The sequence below is a fragment of the Myotis yumanensis genome, unplaced genomic scaffold (genome assembly GCF_028538775.1).
Source record: "Myotis yumanensis isolate MYYU_CA2020_CCGP unplaced genomic scaffold, mMyoYum1.0.hap1 SCAF_3, whole genome shotgun sequence".
In the NCBI taxonomy this organism is placed as follows: Eukaryota; Metazoa; Chordata; class Mammalia; order Chiroptera; family Vespertilionidae; genus Myotis; species Myotis yumanensis.
In genome coordinates, this window is record NW_027223754.1 from 193,935,996 (window position 1) to 193,958,430 (window position 22,435).

At 43.4% G+C, this 22,435-nt stretch overlaps 1 protein-coding gene across 1 annotated transcript in view; it reads left to right on the forward strand.

Annotated features, from left to right (window-relative positions):
- The window catches only part of ANO2 (anoctamin 2), a 302,486-nt gene that overhangs the window by 87,930 nt on the left and 192,121 nt on the right, over positions 1 to 22,435 (forward strand). The window contains exons 6-9 of the mRNA XM_070408835.1: positions 1,461 to 1,515; positions 4,563 to 4,614; positions 15,526 to 15,581; positions 16,749 to 16,790. Coding sequence (XP_070264936.1) covers positions 1,461 to 1,515; positions 4,563 to 4,614; positions 15,526 to 15,581; positions 16,749 to 16,790 — 205 coding nt within the window. The remainder of the gene's footprint in view (positions 1 to 1,460; positions 1,516 to 4,562; positions 4,615 to 15,525; positions 15,582 to 16,748; positions 16,791 to 22,435) is intronic.

Below are 22,435 nucleotides of genomic sequence, written 5' to 3' on the forward strand. Positions count from 1 at the left end.
CTTTGATGACTGATTCAACCTCTAGCCACTCCCCTCTCCCAGGAAATCAGGTGGTGGGACTGAAAGCTCCCACTCTATTCATGTTGGTTCCCTTAGAAACCAGCCTCCTTCCTAAGGTGCTTTCTAAAAGTCACCTCATTGTGGTAGGAAGGGCTTATTATGAATAACAAACTCCCGTTTCACCTTTATGGCTCTGAAGTGATTTCAAGAACTGAGGACAGAGACAAAATTTTATGACAAAAGATGCTCCGATTGCTCTGATTGCGCAGAAAATTCCAAGGTTTTGGGAGCTATGAGCCAGGATCAGTGATGAAGACCAAACTATGTATTTATTATAAATCACAATATTACAACCTCTTGTGAGGTGGCCATCCACATGTATCCCTTTATTATAGAGAGGAAATCAAGGTCCAGGGTCTGTCCAAGATTATACAGTCATAAGGGGCTGACCTGGAACTGGCATGCTGACTCCTGGCCTGCTGTCCTTTTTGTGCTCTGTGTTTCTTCTGTGCTTCCCCTTCCCTGGGCCTTCCTTCATGCAGCCCTGGCATTGAACTGCCCCTCTCACACAGCCCCATTCATTCAGCTTCTGTGATCCTTCAAGTCCAGTTCCTAAACACCATGTTCTTGAAGAATTCTCTGATCTTTTTTATTTTTTTTTTCTCTGATCTTTCCAACCAGAATATGGTCTCCATCCTCAGACTTCTCACAGCAATGGTCTACATATTATCATGTCTATTTTGCATCAGTTGTTTGGAAACATACCTACCCCAGTGTCTGGGCTCCTGGGGGCTGGGAGCATGTCTCATGCATCTGTGTGTCCTCTGGCAGTGTCTCAAGCACAGTAACTCTACACAGCTGGGATTTTTATTTTTTGAGTGAAAGGTCAATATTTGAAGGTTAGAACAGATACAGGCCTTGCATAATTAGGACTCTGGCATCTAACTAATATGATATAGTGACAACATTAAATGACTCTCTGGAAAACAAAGAGTTATAATTCCAACACCCTGAAACTATACTCTTTTTGCTTTGTGTGTTTATATCCTTTTAACATTCCTTTATTTTTAAAACTTTATAGTATAATATTTTTCAATGATAGTCTGAAAATTTTCTATTTATAAAGTTTTAGTAATCATAATTTTCAATGGCTACATGATAATTTATCATATAGATTTTGGAATTGGCATCTTATCTCCATAACCTTATTGAAAGTAACTTCGTGATGAACATTTTTATCTATGAAACTTGTTTCTTCTGTTAAATTTATTTTCTCTGTGATAAATCTCTATGATAAGTTTTCAGAATCACTGGGTCAAAAAGAGTATAAATGTGAGTTTGTGTGTCTCTTACACATCTTGCTATGGTGCTTTTTAAAAGTTTGCTCTGGGCCCCGGTGAAGTGGTCTCAGGACAAGGTTACTAAAATGAGTTGACCTTCTGCTTTCTTGGTATCTCCAGGTACAACATCCAGGATAAGGACACCTTCTTTGACAATGCCACCCGTAGTCGAATTGTGAGTAAACAGGCTAACCAGGTGCTCAACCAGGTGTGGTGGGCCCAGGAAAGGGTGGGGGAAGACCAAGTACCCAGTTTGGCAGGACATCCTCTTGCCCTTCCTGCTACCTCCCATTGTCATTTGCTTAGAGTTGTCTAGCAACTGAGAGAAATGTGCAGATGCTTTCTAATCCCAGTAGCAAAAGAGGGTGGACTAACAGTTGTCTGAGGGGAGGGAAATAGGGGGTTGGGTGAAAAAGGTGAAGAGGTTAAATAAAAACAAACAAACAACCAAACAACAAAAAAACCAACTCATAGATACACACAACAGTGTGATGATTACCAGAGAGGGAAAGGGAGATGGGGGAGGTATAAGAGGGTAAAGGGAGGATAAATGGTAATAGAAGGATAATTGACTTGGGGTGGTGAACACACAATACAATATACAGATGATGTGTTATAGAATTGTACACCTGAAATCTATATAATTTTATTAACCAATATCACCTGAATAAATTCAATAAAAAAGCAGAAAATTGTCCTCACTCAGGGTTAAGTGGAGTGTTTTCTCATTAGAGTTCTCCACTTGTACCCTTCTTGGAATCACAAAAACAGGGACTCTCAGAGCTGGTGGAGACTTTCAGGTAGTCAGGGGGCCCCCTTGTTTTACAGTTGAGGAAACTGAGGCTCTGAGAAGCAATGAGTTGAAAAAAATTCAAACAGATCATTAGTGTCCAAATGAGAACTCATGGATGGGCCACTGTGCTTCTTTCTTTCACCCCCAAGGAAGTCCTTGCATTCCTGTCACAGGGAATGTAAGAACTCACCAGTTTGTCCAAGAATAAAATTACCAACTCATTCAATAGAAAGCCAAAATTCATGACTATACTGTTTTTCTACAGTCCTTTTGCATGAAAAAAAGTGAAGTCAAGTTTTTGAATTTTGTAGGATGATTGATTCCAGTGAAAATCTGCATATGGCCTGTGCCCCTGTGGTCCCAATCTGAGCTGTAGGGTGATTGGTTTACTCACTCATCAGTTTATTCTCTACCCATTTAGAGAACATTCAGCTTATGAACAGAGGAGGGAAAGAGGGGCCCAAGGAATGCTGGACTCGTACTCATGCCACAGAGGAAACGATGGCGGTGTGTTTCCATTGGTCTCTAGGAAAGAACTTAAGTTTCAACAGAAGGAGGAATAAGGGTTAGATACTCAGCAAAACTTTCAAGTCAATAGGGTGATAAGGATAAAAAGAGAGGTGAACAGAGGAAGCTACAGCACATTTCCAAGGCATGCTGAAAACATGGCCATGACTCTTTGCAGGATGGGCAAGAAAATACTTCAGGTCCCTTACCCTAGTGTCTTAGGAAGGTTTAAAATGGACATATGTGCCCTGGCTGGTGTGGCCCAGTTGGTTGGGCATCATCCCCTGCACCAAATGGTTGCTGGTTCGATTCCTGATCAGGGCACATGCTTAGGATATGGGCTTGATCCCTTCTCACTTTGATGTTTCTCCCTTTTCTCTTCCTTTCTCTCTAAAAATCAAGAAACCATTTTTAAAAAAAGTAAAAAATAAGTATATGATTTCTTTCATCTTTTTATGAAAAAAACCATAAACTTCCCATTTTTTGGTTGATGCTCTTAGAATCCACTTAAATCTCCCTGAGGCTTGGATCTCATGTCTGTGAGGGAATTACAGGGTGTTGTGGAGATTACCTGATAATTGCAAAGTGCTTGTAAAATAATACAATGCCATATAAATGCTATTCTTAATTATTATTGCTGTTGAATTGCTGTACTGTATTTTAAATGAATTAAACATTCCTGGGCTCCATTCTGCTAGAAGTTATTTATTTACTGCTCCCTCTAGGTCTGTGGCTGGAATGTGGGAGTGTGAATGGTGATAGAATAACACATTTTCCATTCATCTCTTCTAGAAATTTCTTCCTTCCCATCCTGCCCTTTTGCCAGTCCACCCCACACTGTGAGAAGAGAAAGAGCCTTGATTTTTGTCGTGGGGTCTACTCTGCCCTGGGGACCTCACCCACATCTATAAATGTCTTCTCTGTGCCTCTTTTTTGTGGGCATCTGAGCAGCCCAGCTATTTATCCCAGAGCAAACTTCCTTGCTGGGCATCTTTTCATAGCCTGGCACAGGCTTGGAACACACTGAAGGGTAGTGATTGGCCAGCAGGTTTACCCTGGCCATCTGTGTCCCTGTTTTCTCTGCTGGGGGTACACTCAGCACCCCTATCTCCCATGAGAGAGACTCCCCTGCAAGTCCCTAGTCCAGGGTTTGTTGGTCCATTTAGACATGCAGTAGTCACTGAGTAGGCAGCTCCCTGGGTGTCCAGGATGTGCTCAGAGGCATGGAGTTTTGAGAAAGTGTCTGATATGCTTTGATTGGGAAGGCAAGCTGAGGACTCAGGAGAAAAACAGGAATAATAGTACTAATGGTCAACGCATAGGTGGCCCTTTTCGAGTTTACAAAACGCGAAAATGGTTCCTCAAAGCAGCTGTGACATAGCTCTACTACAGCGGAGGCAATGAACCCTCACGGAGCTGCTCAGGACCCCTCTGCTAGGAACCAGGATTAGAACCGGATTTGTCTGCCTCCCTGTGCTGTGCTGACCCCCAGCATGGCACTAATCAGGGCTGGTGGAGAGGAAGGACATCCTCCTTCTGGTCTTTCTTCCCCAAGGCAGACAGGGCATCCTGTGCACCACCAGGCGCCTCCTCCCGATTCCTCCAGAGGGCGCTATGGGTCTGGGCTCCCTGATGTGTTTTCCTTGCCTCCTGTATCTGAACTAACTTATAGCCTTGCCTTTCTTAAAAAATTTTTAGGGTGGGGTGAAGGGTGTGTGTGTGTGTGTGTGTGTGTGTGTTGATTCTTTGTTTCCTCAAAGCACTCAAGTTTGAGTGGGTTTGACAAGCAGTCCATGAGCTTGGCACATGCTTGGCTTCCCCCTCCCTGGAAACATGTCTAGCTGCCGGGTCCCCGCCTGCCCCCCCCACTGTGGTGACGCACGTGGTCAAGACCCTCACAGCCCTGCTCTCATCCGTTTTAGGTGCATGAGATCCTGAAGCGCACAGCGTGTTCCCGAGCCAACAACACAATGGGTAAGGACCCCTTGCCCCACCCATAGACATAATGCTGACGGGGTGCTGAGGGGGCCAGAGCTGTCCTTTCAACAGCTCGCTTGGTGGGCAGCAAAGAACAAGACAAACAAATGCCCCACACAGAGGGGAGGAGGCTGCTTTCACTTAGGCTGGGAAACCCCGCCTTGCCCTCCAGGAGCAGGGGAGGGGGCACCCCATTTCTTGGAGGGCTGGGGCTGCTCCCCAGACTGCTATAACCTCTCCTAGATCTTCATTCCAGAAGAAAGGCATCTTAGAAGTCCTTCAGTCCAACCCCTCACTTTATGAGTGACAAAACTTACCCCCAGAGAGGGTGAATGACTTGTGTAAGGCCACACATTAGTCTGAGTGTGCCTCTTCTAAGTTTGGCATTCTTGTCACCAATCTGGCTAAATCTGTTTGCCTTGTGGTTTGTTTTTTAAATTTGAGGGTATTGGTCTTTGAAGCAGGAACCTCAGCACTTGGGAACTTGTAGTATAAGACGAGCAGTCCAGATGCTGATGGATTACATAGAAACACATAATAGCCAGGGTAAAAATGTGAGCTTATGCACAGCACGTGTACTTCCCCCAGAAATCACTGCAGGTTGAACTCTCTTTCCAAAGGTGCTACCATCATCTGAATGGCTTTTGAAACCTTTGAGAGAATTTCTTTCAGAATATACTCTGTGGTGACATGTCTTTGGTTTTTGAGGCGGCTTCAAATTGAAAAGAGTCCAAAGTTATTTAGAGGCAAGTCTTGTGCATAATGTATGCAGTGAAGTTGAGGAATTATAATAGTGATGACAGCAGTAATAGCTATTATTGGAGAGGTTATCATGGGCCTCATAGCTGCCTCAGTACCAAGGGAACGGCACTGAAGAGAGAATCAGAGCAGGTTTTGTACAGTGATAGCACATCCAGGATAGTGCAGACCCTCTCAAGGGGCACTTATGTATGACTCTGTTTGCTTTGATGTGCTCATCTTGCTACAAAATTCCAAATCACACTCCAAGTTTTAAAAATCAAATCTTCTGTGTAATGTTATTTGTCTGGAGCATGGTGCTTATAAGGAAAGGATGTGAGTGGGCGGGTAATTAATTAGTCCAGTTCAATTCCATGGAATGAACTGAAGCCCTCATTTTGAGCAGCCAATTGGTTATAAAGACAACCAGAGGAATCAAGAGATCTTAGGAAGTATTTCGTATTTTCTCATAGCCTCCATCAAAGTTCTTGAATTTATCCTCGCTGCTTGACCGGTTCACTTCTCAACCCCATTAATTTCCCTTTTATCCTTTCACACCCTCCCTAATTTGACAGAAACTGCTCCCTCGGATATCATAGGTGACTTCTTACTTCCCACATTTCATGGCCTTTTTCTTAGTCTTCATCTTCCTTAACTTCCTACATCTTTTCAAGCCTTCTTTTTTTTTTTTTTTAAATATATTTTATTGATTTTCCACAGAGAGGAAGGGAGAGAGATAGAGAGTTAGAAACATCGATGAGAGAGAAACATCGATCAGCTGCCTCCTGCACATCCCCTACTGGGGACGTGCCTGCAACCCAGGTACATGCCCCTGACCGGAATCGAACCCGGGACCCCTCGGTCTGCCGGGCCGACGCTCTATCCACTGAGCCAAACCGATTTCGGCTTTTCAAGCCTTCTTTACAGAACCTCCATCTTCTGAGAGTTGATATCCAGGAAGGCGCTGCTGATCTACTGACCTGCTGTTGTTCTGCTTCTACCACTGGACCACCCTTTCTTTGGTTCCTCTCCCTTCTCCCACATTTTGGATGTTGTCTCCATGTTTCTTTGGCCTCCTTTCTCTCTCTCTCTCTCTCTCTCTCTCTCTCTCTCTCTGTAAAGATGATTTGTAACAGTATATTATCATTTCCTGTTTCTTCCACCAGTTCCTGCCCAGCATTTCCAACTGCTTGATTGATACCTCCACTGAGATGTTCACCAGAACCTTAAAATCAATATATCTAATATTCTATTTCTATCTCATTCCCTCTCTCTCCTTTGCCCTCTCTCACCAGTGCTTTTCTTCCTGTTAATGTGACTATTGTCCTCTCTCCTTTTGCTCATGTTGTTCCCTTTGCATGAATGTCCTTCCCCCAGTCTCATTCCTGCCCACCCCCAGACCAAACATCATTGTCCAACAAGTTCTCTTTAATACCCCCTTTTTTCAACACTCCTATAAAACGGAATCTCTTTCTTGCAGGTTATCTGTGTCCATGGCTTAGACACGGAAGACATTCCTTAAGATGTGTCTGAATCATCTTTCATGCTCCAATGCACTTAGCTGTCTGCCTTGCACATTCTGCTTCGTTAATGTGGCTTAATGAATTAATTAAACATAACTATCCTGCTGGTTTCATAGCAGTAGCTGTCGAGTTCCTGACTTCCCATGTCCATGTACAAATGACTTAACTTCTCTGCAACTCAAGTTCCTTTTATGTCCAGTGGGGATAATAATATCTATTTGAAGGGTTTTTTGTAAAGATTAAATAAGAAGCTGTTAGTCTGTCTCATAAACTGGGAAGTCCCTAAGAACTAAAGTTTATTTTGAGAAACAGTCTCCAGAGTGCTGAAAGGTCATTAGAGACCCTCTGCTTTAACACTGAATTTTTTCCTTTGAGGATATGAGGTCTTGGTTGTGTTTGTTGTTGTTTGTCTTTATGTCTCAAAGCCAAACATCTTAAGGATTTTGTTGTTGTTGAGTAATTTTCAAAAAAATTTTTTTTTTTAACATTCAGAAAACATTTCTTGAGCACCTGCTATGTGTCAAATGATGTTATAGAAACTAAGAGACGCCAAGGTGAATTGTACCTAATTTCTACCCTCGAGAGGCTCTTAGTTTAGCCATGCAGACAGACATATAAACTGACAGTTATGAGATAATCTGGCAGGTACAATAATAGAGACATGTTCAGAATTCAAAGGGAACATAGAGGAGGAAGCAATTACTTCCACATCTGTGTCTAAGTATCAATGTAAATTTTCTAGTATTAGTTTTATAGCCCGAGAGAAAGCAGGCATCTCAGTAATTCTCATCTCTAATTACAAATAGGTACAAAGAAGATAAGTGTTCACTGGGTCATACACTGAGTCACTGTCAGAATTGGGTCTGGAACTTGGGTTTCCTTGCTCCACCCCTATTTTTCCTACCTTTGGGATTCTATGAACTGCAAGTGGAGTTAGTTTGGGTCTTTAAAGTCGGTTACTTATAGAAATAATAGTTATCTAGCCGCCAACTTATAGACTCTTGAATTGGAAGGGATAGCCTACCTCCTTTTGACATATGATGAACCTGAGATCCTAAGGTGCCAATGTACTTCTGCTAGAATCTTGGGAGAGAATCACGAAGAAGTGAGTTTAAGTTCTATCACCACTAAATTCTGTTAGATTGTGGCAGACTATATTGTGTCCATTAGCCTCAGTTTTCCTTCACTTATAAGATGATGAAAAATGAAAAGCAGAGATTAACAGGTATTATAAAGTCTCTTTCTTAGTGTCATTTAATATATTTTAAGATAAGGCTTAAATAAGCAACTCACTATACTGTAAATCCTAAGAACCTATTATGATTTCTGTGCTTTAAGCATGGGCATTATGAAAATTTAGTGATGAATTATTTTCTATCTAGATTCTCAGAACTAAATATCCAACTATACATTCAATATCTTCATGCAGTTGTTCTGAAAGAATCTGAACTACAGTGTGAACCAAAAGGACCATATAGATTTCCCTTTGGGGAACAACACAGTTCCCACCCATGTAACCCAAATTTCAATAAACACTAGCTCTCAATTTCTCAAGCCAGAAGTTATAAATAAGTTCTGTTGAGTTGACTGACCTCTCAAATAGTTCTACAATTGGTACAATTTTTCTCTTCACAACCATTATCCTGGTCTATATGAGCTGTATTATTTTTTACCTGAATTACTTTTCCAACCACTTAGACATCTTCTTATCCCCAGTTTTGTGTATTTCAACCCATTCTATAAAATGTAGCCTGTTTTTAAAAGGCAGATTTCATTATATCACTAGCCTGCTTGAAATAGTAAAATAGATCCACATTTCTCTTAGATAAAATGCAAACTCCTTAATAGTTACATATTGTTATGGATTTGATATTTGTTGCCCTGCCCCAAATTCATACATTAAATCCTAACTCCCTGTCCCACAAATAAGTAAAGTCTGGTAGTTGCACAGTAGCTACTGATGATTTATTAGCTTTGTAACAAGGGACATATGACTGAACTTCTCTGCTTCCCAGCAATGGAGAAACTTGAAGGCCAGTTTTCACCTTGTTTGACTTCTGCTTAGGAAAATCAAGTCTTTTCTAAGCTCCTTGGTCAATTTAAACAATCTTACTTAGAAGATTAGGAAGAATGAAAAATATGATAACAGGGTGAGGCCTCAAGATAATATGGGCCTTTGAGCCATGGGGTGAATTTTGTTTTATTGATCTTTTCTCTGGTTGGGTAGAGAAGCACAAATGGCATAGAATTGACTTAGACCCTCCAGAGGACGATTACTTCATACAAAGAAGAAAAAAAGGAGGACAGTACTTAGAACTGTTGTCCAAGGTATTTTGTTGATCCTTCACCCTTGGCATTAACTTTTATGAGGTCATTACTTCTGTGACTAATGTAAAAAGCCTTATTCCCTTTCCTACTATACAAGATTACAGTGGAAATTAAAAGATGGGAAAGATAATAAAGATTAGAATTAGAAGATGGAAAAAAGTACTAAAGGTAACAATAATTCAGAAATACTCTCTCTTTTTTTAGTATTATTACTTCTTTTCTTTGTGGAAAATGCATTATTTTGAATGACTGCTTTTGCAAAGCATTAAGCTGTATACAAGTTGTATGTATTGAATTATTTATTTTCCTGTTCTGTTCCATAAAATTTCTGAGGTGGCTTACAAGAAAAACAATAAAACAGCATAATATAAATAATAAATTAAACAATAAGAAACAGGAAAAGCACAAATTAAAATGGAATGTCAAAACTAGGAGAAAAAAATAGACTACAAATATTTAAACCATAAGGCCCTCTAGTTTCTGCAGTTGGGCTGCAAATTTGACCTTGAGCCAAAGTGAAAGGGGAATATGGTTAGTGGTTTAGTTCTTGATGTTCTCAGCAACATCTTTTTGTATAGAAAAATTTCTAAATCTCTCATACTAGTCTCTCTTTTCTTATGTATAACTAGAGGCCCAGTGCACAAAATTTTTGCCGGGTAGGTTCTCTAGGTCTGGCCAGCGATCAGGGCTGATCTGTGGGGCAACTGGCGGAGTGATGGGGGGCTCCTGCTGGCACCCACCTTGGCTGGCCTGGGGCCTATGGGCTGGGGGCAGCTCCTGCATTGAGCATCTGCCCCCTAGTGGTCAGTGGACGTCATAGCGACGGATTGTTCTGACATTCGGTCAGTTTACATATTAGGCTTTTATTATATAGGATAGGTCAGCATATATTCCCTGTATAAATACATAGTAACTCTTTCTGGATGATTCAGGAGCATTACTAAGAACATACTTCTTTTTTATTTTTTAATGTTTCTTCAAAGGTTGCTTGCTCCACACTCTTTGATTTATTGAATTTTTGACCCAGGTTAGCTTCCCTTCTGAGTTTTGTTATTTCAGTTTTGCTTTTCTGTTTGGGAGACAGAAAAACAAGCTGGTTAGAATTTTAGGTAAAGAGAGAGTGAAGGAGGGTCTGAAGGATTCTGCTGTGGTTAAAGTACATTAACATAACATTAGGGAACAGGTTTATGAGCTCTAGATACTTTTTTTTCTGAGCTCTCTGTTGTGGGAGCTGAGATAACCAGATAAGAGGTGTCTGTACAAATAAGGTATAATTGTAACCAATATATAAGGACCAAATAATAAGGACCCTTTGCACATGTGTAGCTGTATGCTTTCAAAACACTTTTACTCTCATTATTTCCTGTACGCTACCATGCAAAATAGGTTCAACAGATGTTAACTCATTTCACCATAGAGGGATTACCTTGGTTAGAGATTCAGTGCCAGATTTAGAACTTAGGTTCCTTAGCTTGTCTTCATAGCTCTTTAATCAATTAATAAATGAATAAAGTTATTGGGAAAGGTTTCCCAGAAAGGTGGAAGCTGAGGTCTGCCCAATGTTAGATTAATTTATTCATTCAAAGATTTTTTTATTGAGTACCTACTATGTGTCATTCAGATTCTAGAACTAAGGGAATAGAGTAGGGAATCAAACAAACACAACAGACACCAATCCCTGGGCTTACTTTTGAATTAACATTTGAGGACAAGAGGAAATAAGCCACGTGGTTGTCTGGCAAGAGAGATACATACAAAGAAAGCAAATAATAAAACGACATGATGGGAGCCACTCCAGAGAATCAGAAACAAATGACACACTCAAATCAGGAAAATTTAGGTTGGGAATAGTAATAGAGAGGCCATTTACAAAGGTGTGGATAGGGAATCTCTCTCTTATTTACCCCTGGAAGGGAAGGATTATGGACCAATGCACACATGATGTTCAAAGACTAAATATATTTGTGAGTTTTGGTTTTGCATGGTGGCAGTAGCATGTGAGCCATCACAGACTTGGCCCAACCCCATGATGCCTCCTTAATCATTACATAAGGCCAGCTTTCAGGGTCTGGGAGTTTACCCCATCATGGAAAGCCTTTAAAGTACACTTGACCATGGAAAGAAACCCAAACCCCCGTGATCACGTCAGAGGATGGACACCTTTCCTGTTCCTTCATGTGGAAGTCATTGTTGCCTTTTCATGGACAGAGAATTGCAGATTGATGGAGCTACATTTTCATAGGCACTTTGGTGTCAGAGCATTTACACGAATATGCTTTGGGCATCTCCCCTCCCCACTCAGGAGACGATGTCTTAATTATTTTGACTGAAGCCAGACCATGTTGTGTGCTGTAAACATCTGGTTTATCATTCATGCAGCTGAACTGGTTTATATTTTGTTAGAAGAAAAGACTTTGGATTAAAGGCATTTAAGTAATTAAACACATGTCAAGACAATTTGGTGATGGGTAAATATAGTCTCTGCTCAGTGCACCGTCTGGGGGCTCTGGTTTAGATTTACGTCCGGCTGGAGTGGAGGGATGAAAGCAGCATGCCGGGTAGATTGGGCCCTGTTCTGGGGGGGATCAAAACCAAATGGATTTTCAGGAGTTCAGCACCGTTCCTCTAAGAACCTGTCCTGATGGAGCAGTTTCCTTTGAGTTTGGCCTGGAAGGACTAGAGCTTAGTCCCTGTCACCCAGAGCCACTTGCAGATTTAATAAGACTCTCTCTGGGAGGCAGACCATAAACAGTGTTTTGATTGATCCTTTGTGTCCAGGAAACCAGAGAGTTTCGGAAGCTAAATGCTAGGCCTCAGGTTTGTGTTATGAGTGTGTATTTTCAGGTACCAGTCTTGGGCCCAAGCCTGCTCTGTTCTGTCCCTTGGTCCTGACCCTGTGGATGCAGAGGACCGATCTGGCTGAATCAGGCTGTGCAGAGCTGTGGTTAGTGCTGAGCAAAGAGGAATCACAAACCTTGTCCTTTGGGAGTTATAGTTCTAACAGCAATAGGTATGAAGTACCTGGTGATTTGATGAGACTTAGAGATTAGGGAGGGTGTCCGTAGTGAGCTGTACTTGGAGCCGAGACACTGTTCTTCTCTGTGGGTAGAGCGAACACCCTCCATGCTTTCTCCCTCTCCCAGGCCCCATGTCTGGGAGTAATGGGAAAAGAGGTTGGGCATCTCTCTCCCTGGGTCTAGAACAGAGAGGAAGGACTATAGATGTGATCCTGAAGAAGAAAGCTTTGCCATTATGGCCACATGGATGGAACCAATTAACCCATTTTTGCTGAGAAGAAAGGAAAAAAAAAATGAGAATTTCAATTTTCAAAGCAGAGACTCTTTTTTAAAAAAAATGTTTGATTATTTTCTTCTTCTTTCAGACCAATTTTCATGCTTGTTTGGGGGTAGAATCTTGGTTTCTGAAGTCTGTGGGTGACCCAAGAGGCCAAAACAATTCCCATTCTTGGGTGAAGTTGTGGATGCACAGTGACTTTGCAATTTGCCTCTGCCCCCCCATTCCTCTTTCTTTTATGTCCTATTCCCTCCCTCTGCTCAGCAGCCAGTGATTGGGATTGCCCATAGGACACCATCTGAAAAAGAGGAGGTCTGTAGCCCTGGGAGACAGAGACACATTCCATGACTGCATGTGGGGGCTCTGGTTATCTGGGTTAGGATCACATGAATCATATTGGCTCCAAGGCAAAGAACCATTTGTTGGGCTTCCTCTCTTAGGAAGTGGACTAATGAATTGGAGTTTAAAGTTTCTTCATCAGCGTAGATTGCCAAAGAAAACTGAAATAGTGAGGAAGGTGGGTGCCTGTGATAAATGGAAAGTCACTGAGATAAGTTTAGCCATAGGGTGGTTATTTGTAACAACCATTATTCTTTCTGTGTTCCCAGCAGGGAACTCGGTGCTGTAAATAAGAGGCAAAGGTGAAAGGGGAGTGCTCTCTGATTTCAGGTACCTTGTAGACCTTTGAGGGACACAAAACAATTTTGCGCACACAAAATTCCACAAGTGAACAAGCTGCCTGCTTTAAGCATGTATTGGAAAGGAAACTTTATTTGAGATGGGGGTGGGGTGCACAGCTTTAGACCTCCAATGATTTGAAATCTTTCTGAGGATCTGGCAGTAGGACCCAGGAGTTCAGGTTGTCAGCCTAATTCTCTCAGACACTCAGCTACTGTGCTCAGCAAAGCTGAGAATTAGCAGAAGAGTTCAACACCTGTTTAACTTTCCCCATGCAGTTTTGAGACTGTCTTCAGGGTGTATACTGCTGCCATGGCAACCATGGGGTGTGGGGCAGGGGGTAGACAGGGAGAGGGGAGGAGAGATTGGGTGGGGTAGTGCGTGGGGTGTGGTCTAGTTGAAGACCTACCCGCCTGTGATGCTTCAGCCTCTATCCATGTTGACAGCCCTTGTGTAGCTTTGAACTACCCCACCCCCTCCCGACGTGGGACTCCTCCCCTTGATTATTGTAGGGTGGCTTCACATTGCTGTGGTTATGGCTCTTGAACTGATTAATGATGCTCAGAGTGAAATTGTAGTCTTGCAAGTAGGACAAATCTGCAGCTCATTGAGCCTTGGGGCACCCCTCCCCCAACCCACAGTCCCTTTACCCACCCTCTGATCCCCCTACTCCCCAGAGTTATTTCTGATGTTTTATGTTCATGCCAAGGAGGAAACTCAAAATCAGTAAAGTACTGGTCCTTTGGTAATGCCGCTGCACCAAACACAGCTCTCAACTCATTGGAAAATGGCCATTTCTGCTGAGTGCCCCCTGTGGCCTCTTCCCATTGGGCCCATGGCTGGTCTTTCTGGCATCCAGTATCCTAGAACTGAGTGAATAGGCACAAGATTTGAGGAAGAGGAGGCTGACAGAGGAGAGAGGATTGTTTAAGAGCCTCTGCGATTTCTGGGCTTGTAGGTGGGGCATTGGGTAGAAATGGGAGGTGAAAAATCATGAATTTTAATGAGTAACTGTTGTTTAGATTTGTTATCCAAATCTGTCCTTTATTCAGAGCCCTGAAAATGCAGATTACTTAAGAGTTGAGATAACATATGTGTTTCCCTCCAAAACCAATTTTCTCCTCATCTCACTCCTATCTATAATCTCTTTGGAAAGAATGATTCAGGGCAGAAAGTGCATTTGAGACGAGGGAAATCACTATGTAGCAGAGACTCCCCACACGCCCCATGATTAAGTGTGCCTCCCAGCATGGCAGGATCCTCGGTGCTGGAATTGGTGAGAATAATCCCTCGCATCTGAGTCAGGCAGAACATGTAGACCACTTCATAGCCACTGAATAAAATCATGAACGAAACAATAACCATGCCTCAATGCTGAGCACAAGGTTCTCTGTTATGAGCATATTAGAGCTAAAGAGACAGAGGCCATTGATTCACTGAACATATATTTCATAGGCTTGCTGTTGGCTGGTGGTGTTGAGATTAAAAAATGAATGCCTTGTGTGGCTTTTCAAACTTTTTGGTCTCAGAGACCCTTTATACTTTTAAATCATTGAGAGTGCCCAAAGGGCTTTTGTTTAGTTGGGTTATATAGATTAATATTTATTACATTAAAAGTTAAAACTGAAAAACTTTTAAAGCACATGAACATGCAAACATACATTCCATCAGCTGTCATGGGATGATGTCATCACATGTCACAAAACTGCACTGTATACTCATGAGAGAATAGGGATGAAAAAGAAAATAATACCTTAATACTATTATAAAAAATAGTTTTGACCTTATGAACCCACTGAAAATGTCATGGGGACTCCCTGGGTTCCCCTGATCATACTTTGAAAACTACTGCCCTGCATGCCCCTACCTGAGGCAGCTCATGGTCCACAGATCAGCCATGGACAGGAATAACTACCACTCTGTGCAGGAACAGAGTGAGTTCAGATAAAGTGCTATGGGACATATTTTTATTGATCATAATTACAGTAATTTAAATAGTCATCCCTATGCTATCAATGAACATAGATATTCTCAACTGTTGTTGGTGGGCATGGAGGGGGCGGTGGAGGAGGAGAGTTATTGGACTGGAGAGATCTGAATATGTGAGGACAGGAAGCATGTGAAGTTTGAGAGAGCCTGTCTGATATCAAAACATAACTTTGTATTTGGAAAATGAAAAAATATTGCTCTTACACTAGGAACTAAAGCTTGATAAAAACACACGTAGATTGGGAGGCCACAGAGGAGGGTGCAGTGATTCTCAGCTGAGAGGTGGGTTAGGGCTTAATATGTGTCAAAAGAAACTCCTGCCCTAGAGTTATTATTTTCATCTTCCTTTCTTCCATAGGTATTAACTTTCTGATAGCAAACAATATCTATGAGGCAGCCTACCCTCTTCATGATGTAAGTACCATTTCTGTCAGCACACTCCCTGCAGGCCTAAAAAACTTGAAAACCACAGGCGACGCAGTGGGCGGATATATGCGAGGCGAGGCAGGAATGAATCATGACATTAAAATACTTTGGCTGGTTCTGGGCAGCTCATGACTGACCATAAGCCCCAGTTTGATTTTTGCCAGTTGTCTGTCCAGTTATTTCCCCAGAGGCAGAATGAACTGGTTTTATTTGAGCTTTCCCTACACTCCCTGCCTTTGTTTTTGGGGAAAGTGTGAGAAGGCAGAGATGGCCTGCAAGTGGTCAAAGGGAGGAGATGTTGGAAGTGGGTGGATGGCAGTGGAAGGAAAGCCTATGGCTTGGATAATACACAACCTAGACCATCAGGTCCTTAAATAATTGAAAGTGATGTTTGTATATGATAGTTTTGTGTGGATGTGAAATTCCTCGTCCTTAATATGCAAATATATACTAAGTGTCATATTTTTATTTTATGTTAACATTTTTGAAGAAAATATCTCAAAATTATTTATACTATTGTTGGGTTAAGTAAAGAAAACAGATTGTAATCAAAGCTTTACTTGACTGGAAGTGATGTTATAAACATCCCATAATGCAATGCAATGACATTCTTCAAGTTGACTCATGAAGAACTTAACTGGCCCATGGATGAAATGCCCCCATGGCTGCACTATTCATTTGGTTGGTGACTTCTTTAGCACCTGTCACAGAGTCTTGCCGAGGTGGGGATCCCTGAATGCCTGAAGGAATTTCCCAGATGACAGTCTTCTTCTTACTGACATCTTTATGATGGGCATATATGAGGTTAGGTTCAGTCAGTTATGGGCGGGGGTGAGCAGAACATGGTACTGGGTGATTTCATGTGATATGCCCATTTGCAGACACAAGCTGTGCCATTGCACCTGCTATGAGGGGGCACAGGCTGACCTCTGGAGCATCTGAGGGGAGTATCTGTCTGAGAAGTTGTCCATAGGAAATATTGCAAAGGTTGATGATTTAAGAAAGTGGAAGGAACATTAGTTCCTTACCATATCATGTTTTTGACCTTCCTCAAATGAGAATGAAAAAAATAGGATGATAGTAAAAAATAAAAAGAAAGTATTTTCTCTGTTATTAACAGTTCCATGGGTTTTAGCACTTCTTTTCCTCCTACAGGGTGAATATGATAGTCCAGGGGATGACATGAATGACAGAAAGGTAAGCTGGCTTTATGCTGCACTGAATGCTTGAGCATGAAAGACCATGGATGGGTGTGGAACTAGAGAGAAGTGTCCTAAATGTTTGATTTATCTGCTTATATATTTTTCAGCAGTCCTTCCACTGCTCCCTGCCATCTAGCCACTTGGAAATGTGAGGGCCATTTCTGGTCATTGGCATGATTGTGTGTATGGGGGTTCTGCTGGTATGAAGTGCCTGATGGGCCAGCTAGGCTAACTCTCTCACACAAAAGCATTATCCCATTTCCTTATGACAAGAAGGCCTTAACTGAGAAACACTGGAAGTCCAAATTCCTTAATTTATAGATGGGGAAACGGATACAGAGAAAGACTTTGCACCTTACCTGTGACAACACTGCCATAGTAAACAGAAACAGGGCTTGGGACACCTCTGACTCTTGAATCCTGCTAAAAAATTATTATTTTCCATGCCATTATCTTTTTTGGGGGTCATCTTTAAGTTCTCCTTCTTATCCTCTAGGCAGATAAGTGGGATATAGCCATTCCCAAATTTCAGATAAGAAATCTGAGGGAGAGGGATGTTCATTCACGCTGTGTATTCCAGCAGCTAGGAATTAGAGGTCATTTTTAATATAATTAGTTAGGGGTGGGAAAACTTCCCTTTGGAAGGATCTCTCCTATGCCAGCCACAGCTCCTGACTGGACAATTCTCTCCCCAGCCACTCACTTAGATCCTATTTCTTCTGCTTGTCGATACTCTGGGCATGTGGGTGTGCCCCCTTCCCTGCCATGGCTTGGCGGGCTAAGGATCACCCAGCCTCCTTAAGTAGCCCATGAATGAAATGCCCCATCTGGCTGTCAAACCGCTCCCCCCCCCCCCCAATGCCATCTCCCACACAGTTTTCCCCAGGCTTCAGCAACTCTGGTGAGCAGAGGAGGGTGGGCAGTAGGGATGAAGAATTGAAGCCCAAGAAGTTACCCCCACCACAATGTTGTCTGGAAAATCATTCATCCCCCAAGTTGCATTTAGAGCAGCCTTCTTTTTATCCTGCCTATTAGTCCCTGTTATGAAGTGTTAAGTATTAAAAACATAAAAGGTCTTTTCCAGAAATACTGCTGTGATTGCTTACACATGTCCCTTCTCTGCCTGCCCAGGGAATCTGCTCTAGTATTTCGATGTCTTAACCTCATCTGTTTTCTATCTGATGTTAATAGTCTCGGTGTTTAATTTCCTGAAAAGTCCCGGATCAGATTTAAAGGAAAAGGAGGAAGCATTTCGCCCCACATCTCACCTCGCTCACCCCAATGATTTTTTTGTCCTCCCACTCTCTAATTTCACATTCCTCCCCTTTAAAGAGTGATCACTACTGATGTCCACCTAGGAAACCTCCTGCTGGGTGGGTGGTGACCCAGTTTGTATAGGTAGAGCACTTTATAGGAACACTAGAGGCCTGGTGCATGAAATTCATGCACAGGGGGGTGGGGGGTCCTTCAGCCTGGACTGCACCCTCTCCAATCCAAGACCCCTCAGGGGATGTCTGACTGCCCTCTCACAATCCTGGACCACTGGCTCCTAACCGCTCACTTGCCTGCCTGCCTGATCGCCCCTAACCACTCTGCCTGTTGGCCTGATGCCCCTAACGGCTCCCCTGCTAGCCTGATCGCCCCCTAACTGCTTCCCTGCTGGCCTGATCACCCCCTAACTGCCCTCCCCTGTTGGCCTGATTGCCCCCTAACTGCCCTCCCCTGCCAGCCTGATTGCCCCCTAACTGCCCTCTTCTGCCGGCCTGATCACCCCTAATCTCCTCTGCCTCAGCCCACATCACTGTGGCTTTGTCCCGAAGGACATCTGGAAGATGTCTGGTCTAATTAGCATATTACCCTTTTATTAGTATAGATTCCAGATCAGGATCACACAGCAATTCATGGGAGAAATCAGCCAGCCCTCTCTTATCTGTACAGAGGCAGAGAGAAGCAAATTATAGACTATCCAAAATATATGTACATTTGTCTTTGCAATGATATATTATTATTAACAACAAAACCTTTTAACAAAACATTTTCCTCTGAGGAATTTTTTTTCTTAGGCCAATAGAATTATTCCTAGTGCATAACCCAATGGGTCGATTGGGTAGAATCTGGGAGGCAGGGAGCAACCCGCCAGGATAGAGAGGCATCCTGGTGCATAATTCCCAAAGTTTACATCAAAAGAATGCTCAGTGAAGGTGGACCAGTGTCTTTGAAAGACAATAGGCTTTGTTCTTGTGGCGTTCCCTTGGGTTTGCTGGCAAGTCCTGGTGTCTTTGTTTTCCTCTGGGAAACAAAGGGTCACGTTAGGGAAGTACATGTTTTGGGGGAAAAGAGAAACCATGAGTGAGAGTGAAGCTTTTTTCTGTCCGTTTGGGTTGGGAAACATACCCAGCAAGGTGAGGAAACTGGCTCCAATGTCCAAAAACATTTGTCAAGTCAGGACTAAAAACTCAGTGTCAAAATTCCAGCCAGAGCCCTGTAGCTGGGTGGACACATCTTCTTTTACATGTTGAGGGGAAATCTGATCATGGTTCTGGGTTCCTGCCTGTAGTTTCAGTGGTTTATGGTGGTGCCTAGAGGTAATCTAAAGAGGAAAGAGCCAACCCCTTGAATATGTGCAGTACAATTATTTGTTTTTATTACATTGTAATTGTCTATTTTCCATTGAGAGGGCTGCAGGAGGATTTTGGTTGAGGGCAAGGGAGAACCCTTGAATTTGGTGCTGGAGGACGTGGGGAAGTGTTGGAGGTTGCAATGTGGGATGGCCTCTCTGAGGATAACTTGCAAGGGCATCTCAAAATGTCCATCCTGCCAGGAGCTGGATGTTCTCCTTCACTCTTCCCTGCAATTTGTCCCTATTCCCATGATCTCCCTGAGGCCCAGGATTTCTGTAGGCAGATTCCAGGCAAGCCCAGAGGCCCCTGAGAATACAAACTCCTTCCATTCCAGCTGGCCTCAAGCAGTTGTGCAATCTCCATAGACTCAGCCACAGCTAGCACCTGGAGGGCTCTCTCTCTCTCTCTCTCTAATCCTGGAGGATAATTAAAAAGAGACTCCTCCTTCTGGAGCACAGGGGCTTCCCACCTTTCTAGAAAGCAGGACAGCAGGAAGAGGGAGCAGTATGGGTGTGGATGGTAGCCCCTGGCCACTAGCAACTACCTAATTCCACATTAGCCAGACCTGCCTGGTTTTCTCAAGCATCCCATTGAAGTGACCATTAGCATCTTCTGAGGGCTGTCTGACCCCACTGGCTCCTGGTGGCTCCCACCCACTTACAGGGGGAACCCAAAGCACAGCACTGGAATGATTTTAAACCCTTGGTCCTGGATTTTCCGGCTTTTGGTAATGATTGTTTTCTCTAATGGACAGTTATAAAGTGATTCACTAAAAGGTGTATAAAGAGAGTCAGTCTGTCTTTTTGATAAAAAAGTTACTTGTCTTGTTTTCACTTCATTTCTTAGTTTCACTTGAGGATTAATTTTCCAATTCTGCACAGCTCTCATTGTACTATTAAAGGAAAAGACCTAGATAGTTGAAGTGACTTGCCAAAAAATTCAAACACGTCATTGTAGGATCCAGGTATAGAATTCCATTCTCTCCCATTTAGGTCCACCCTGTCCCATGCATGCCTCTCAGTTGGCCACAGCTGGCATCTTTCTGCCTGTTGCAGATGCAGGCTGCTCTCTGAGGAGCTTGTGGACTGAGAGAAGGCCACAAGTTTCAAACATCTTGCTGTGCTCTGGCATTGTGAATGGTTTTAACAGTTGGGTTCCTTTACAGTCTCAAGAAATACTTAAACCAACTGATCCACTGTCAAACATAATCCCTAGGGAGCCTGTGGGCCACTTGTATGGTGTGATCAATCAGATGGGGTGGCCTCTAGGGGAGCTGTTATTTCCTGCCTTAAAGGTTTGGGGTCAGATGGACATGCCTGGAATTTCACCCAGGGCCCCTGAAATAAGGCACTATTCACTGAGAAGGAGCTGCAGAGCTTCCCTGATCTGCTTTCAGGCTTGGCCAATGGGTGTAGAGGACATGCTGGAGCTCTAAGAGAGGAAGCGAATTTGCCAAAAGCTTCATTAGGAAATTCAAGACTATGCAAGTTTAAAGGGATTATCTCAACTTACTGTGGTTGTCCTTCTGAACTTTCCTCACACCACTCTAATCCCCATGGGCAGAGACCCCAAAGCATGCCACCCTTCACCCTGACTGGGACCCTGGAACCTGGGATTTAGCATGGCCCACTTGGTCTCTAATTATGTGTGATTAAATGTTTGTGGAGGTGGGGAAGGGTCTATGCCGTGGTCGGCAAACCACACTCTCGAGCCACATGAGGCTCTTTGGCCCCTTGAGTGTGGCTGTTCCAAAAAATACCATGTGCGGGCACGCACGTACAGTGCGATTGAAACTTCGTGGCCCATGCGCAGAAGTCGGTATTTTGTGGAAGAGCCACACTCAAGGGGCCAAGAGCCGCATGTGGCTCGAGAGCCGTGGTTTGCCAAGCCACAGTTTGCCGACAACATTCTCCACCCTCTCCCTACCTCTCCTGTAAGGATGTATGAACTGGCTTGGGTGAGCCACATGGGTGTCCAGGCCCCCGATTTGCTGCTCTGTAGCTCTAACTCTTCTGCAAGGGCTGCCTAATAATCTGCTCCTCTGTGTCCATCTAGCCTATTTGCATGGAACTCAAACAGCTCTCTTGGCTCATCCTCATCTATATCCATAAACTATGGATACAGCTCTGTGCTTAGAGCAGGGGTCCTCAAACTATGGCCCGCGGGCCACATGCGGCCCGCCGAAAATATTTATCCAGCCCACCAGGTGTTTTTGCCGCCACTGCCTGTCCTGCTTAGCAGCCGACTCGTCCCGGGCCCGCAGTGCGCATGTGTGGAATGTCTGAGGGACAGTGAACTGGCCCCCTGTTTAAAAAGTTTGAGGACCTCTGGCTTAGAGGGTACCACACTGATAAAGGAACTTTCTGGAGGTTTCTGATAGCAGGTCTGGGATCCAACAAGGGATAAGGCCTGTGAGCTTGGCTCTCAGTTTGGGCCTGAGCCAACTGGGCCACCTTGACTTTTTGGAGTATTTTTAGTTGTTGCCTCCAGGGCGGTGACAGGTAAGTGTTCTCAGGCTCAGGTTTTGGCTGAACAGGTGACTTGGAGAGGAATTTGCTCTAGAGGGCAGAGCCCTTGAGGCAGGTAGTGATGTGCCACAGCCCTCAAGGGAGGACTTGCCTGCATTTCCTGACGCAGGCTGGCCTCCCTTTGGGCCACAAATGATGTCACTGTGACAACCAGGTGCTGGTGAGTCCAGAGTTTGCACTGGGGAGAGTGAATAAAAGCCCAGGGCAGTAGAAATGCCCAAGATGAGGGGGAGAAGAAGATGTAAAAGTAATAGTAAGATTAGTGGGTGGCACCTGCCTAGAATGAGCATAGTCCAAGCTCATGAATTCAGATCTTCCTGTGCTCATTATTCACATTGCCACCCCTTTTTTGTGTCTTGGTTTCCTACTTTGAACATGGTAGTGACTATGGGTGCAGTTTGTTCTATCCAGATCTGTGTAGTTTCTGGTTCCATTTTTTGGTTGTTGGGAGAGTTTCTGACAATAAAAGTCTATAGCCACTAAGTAGGAAT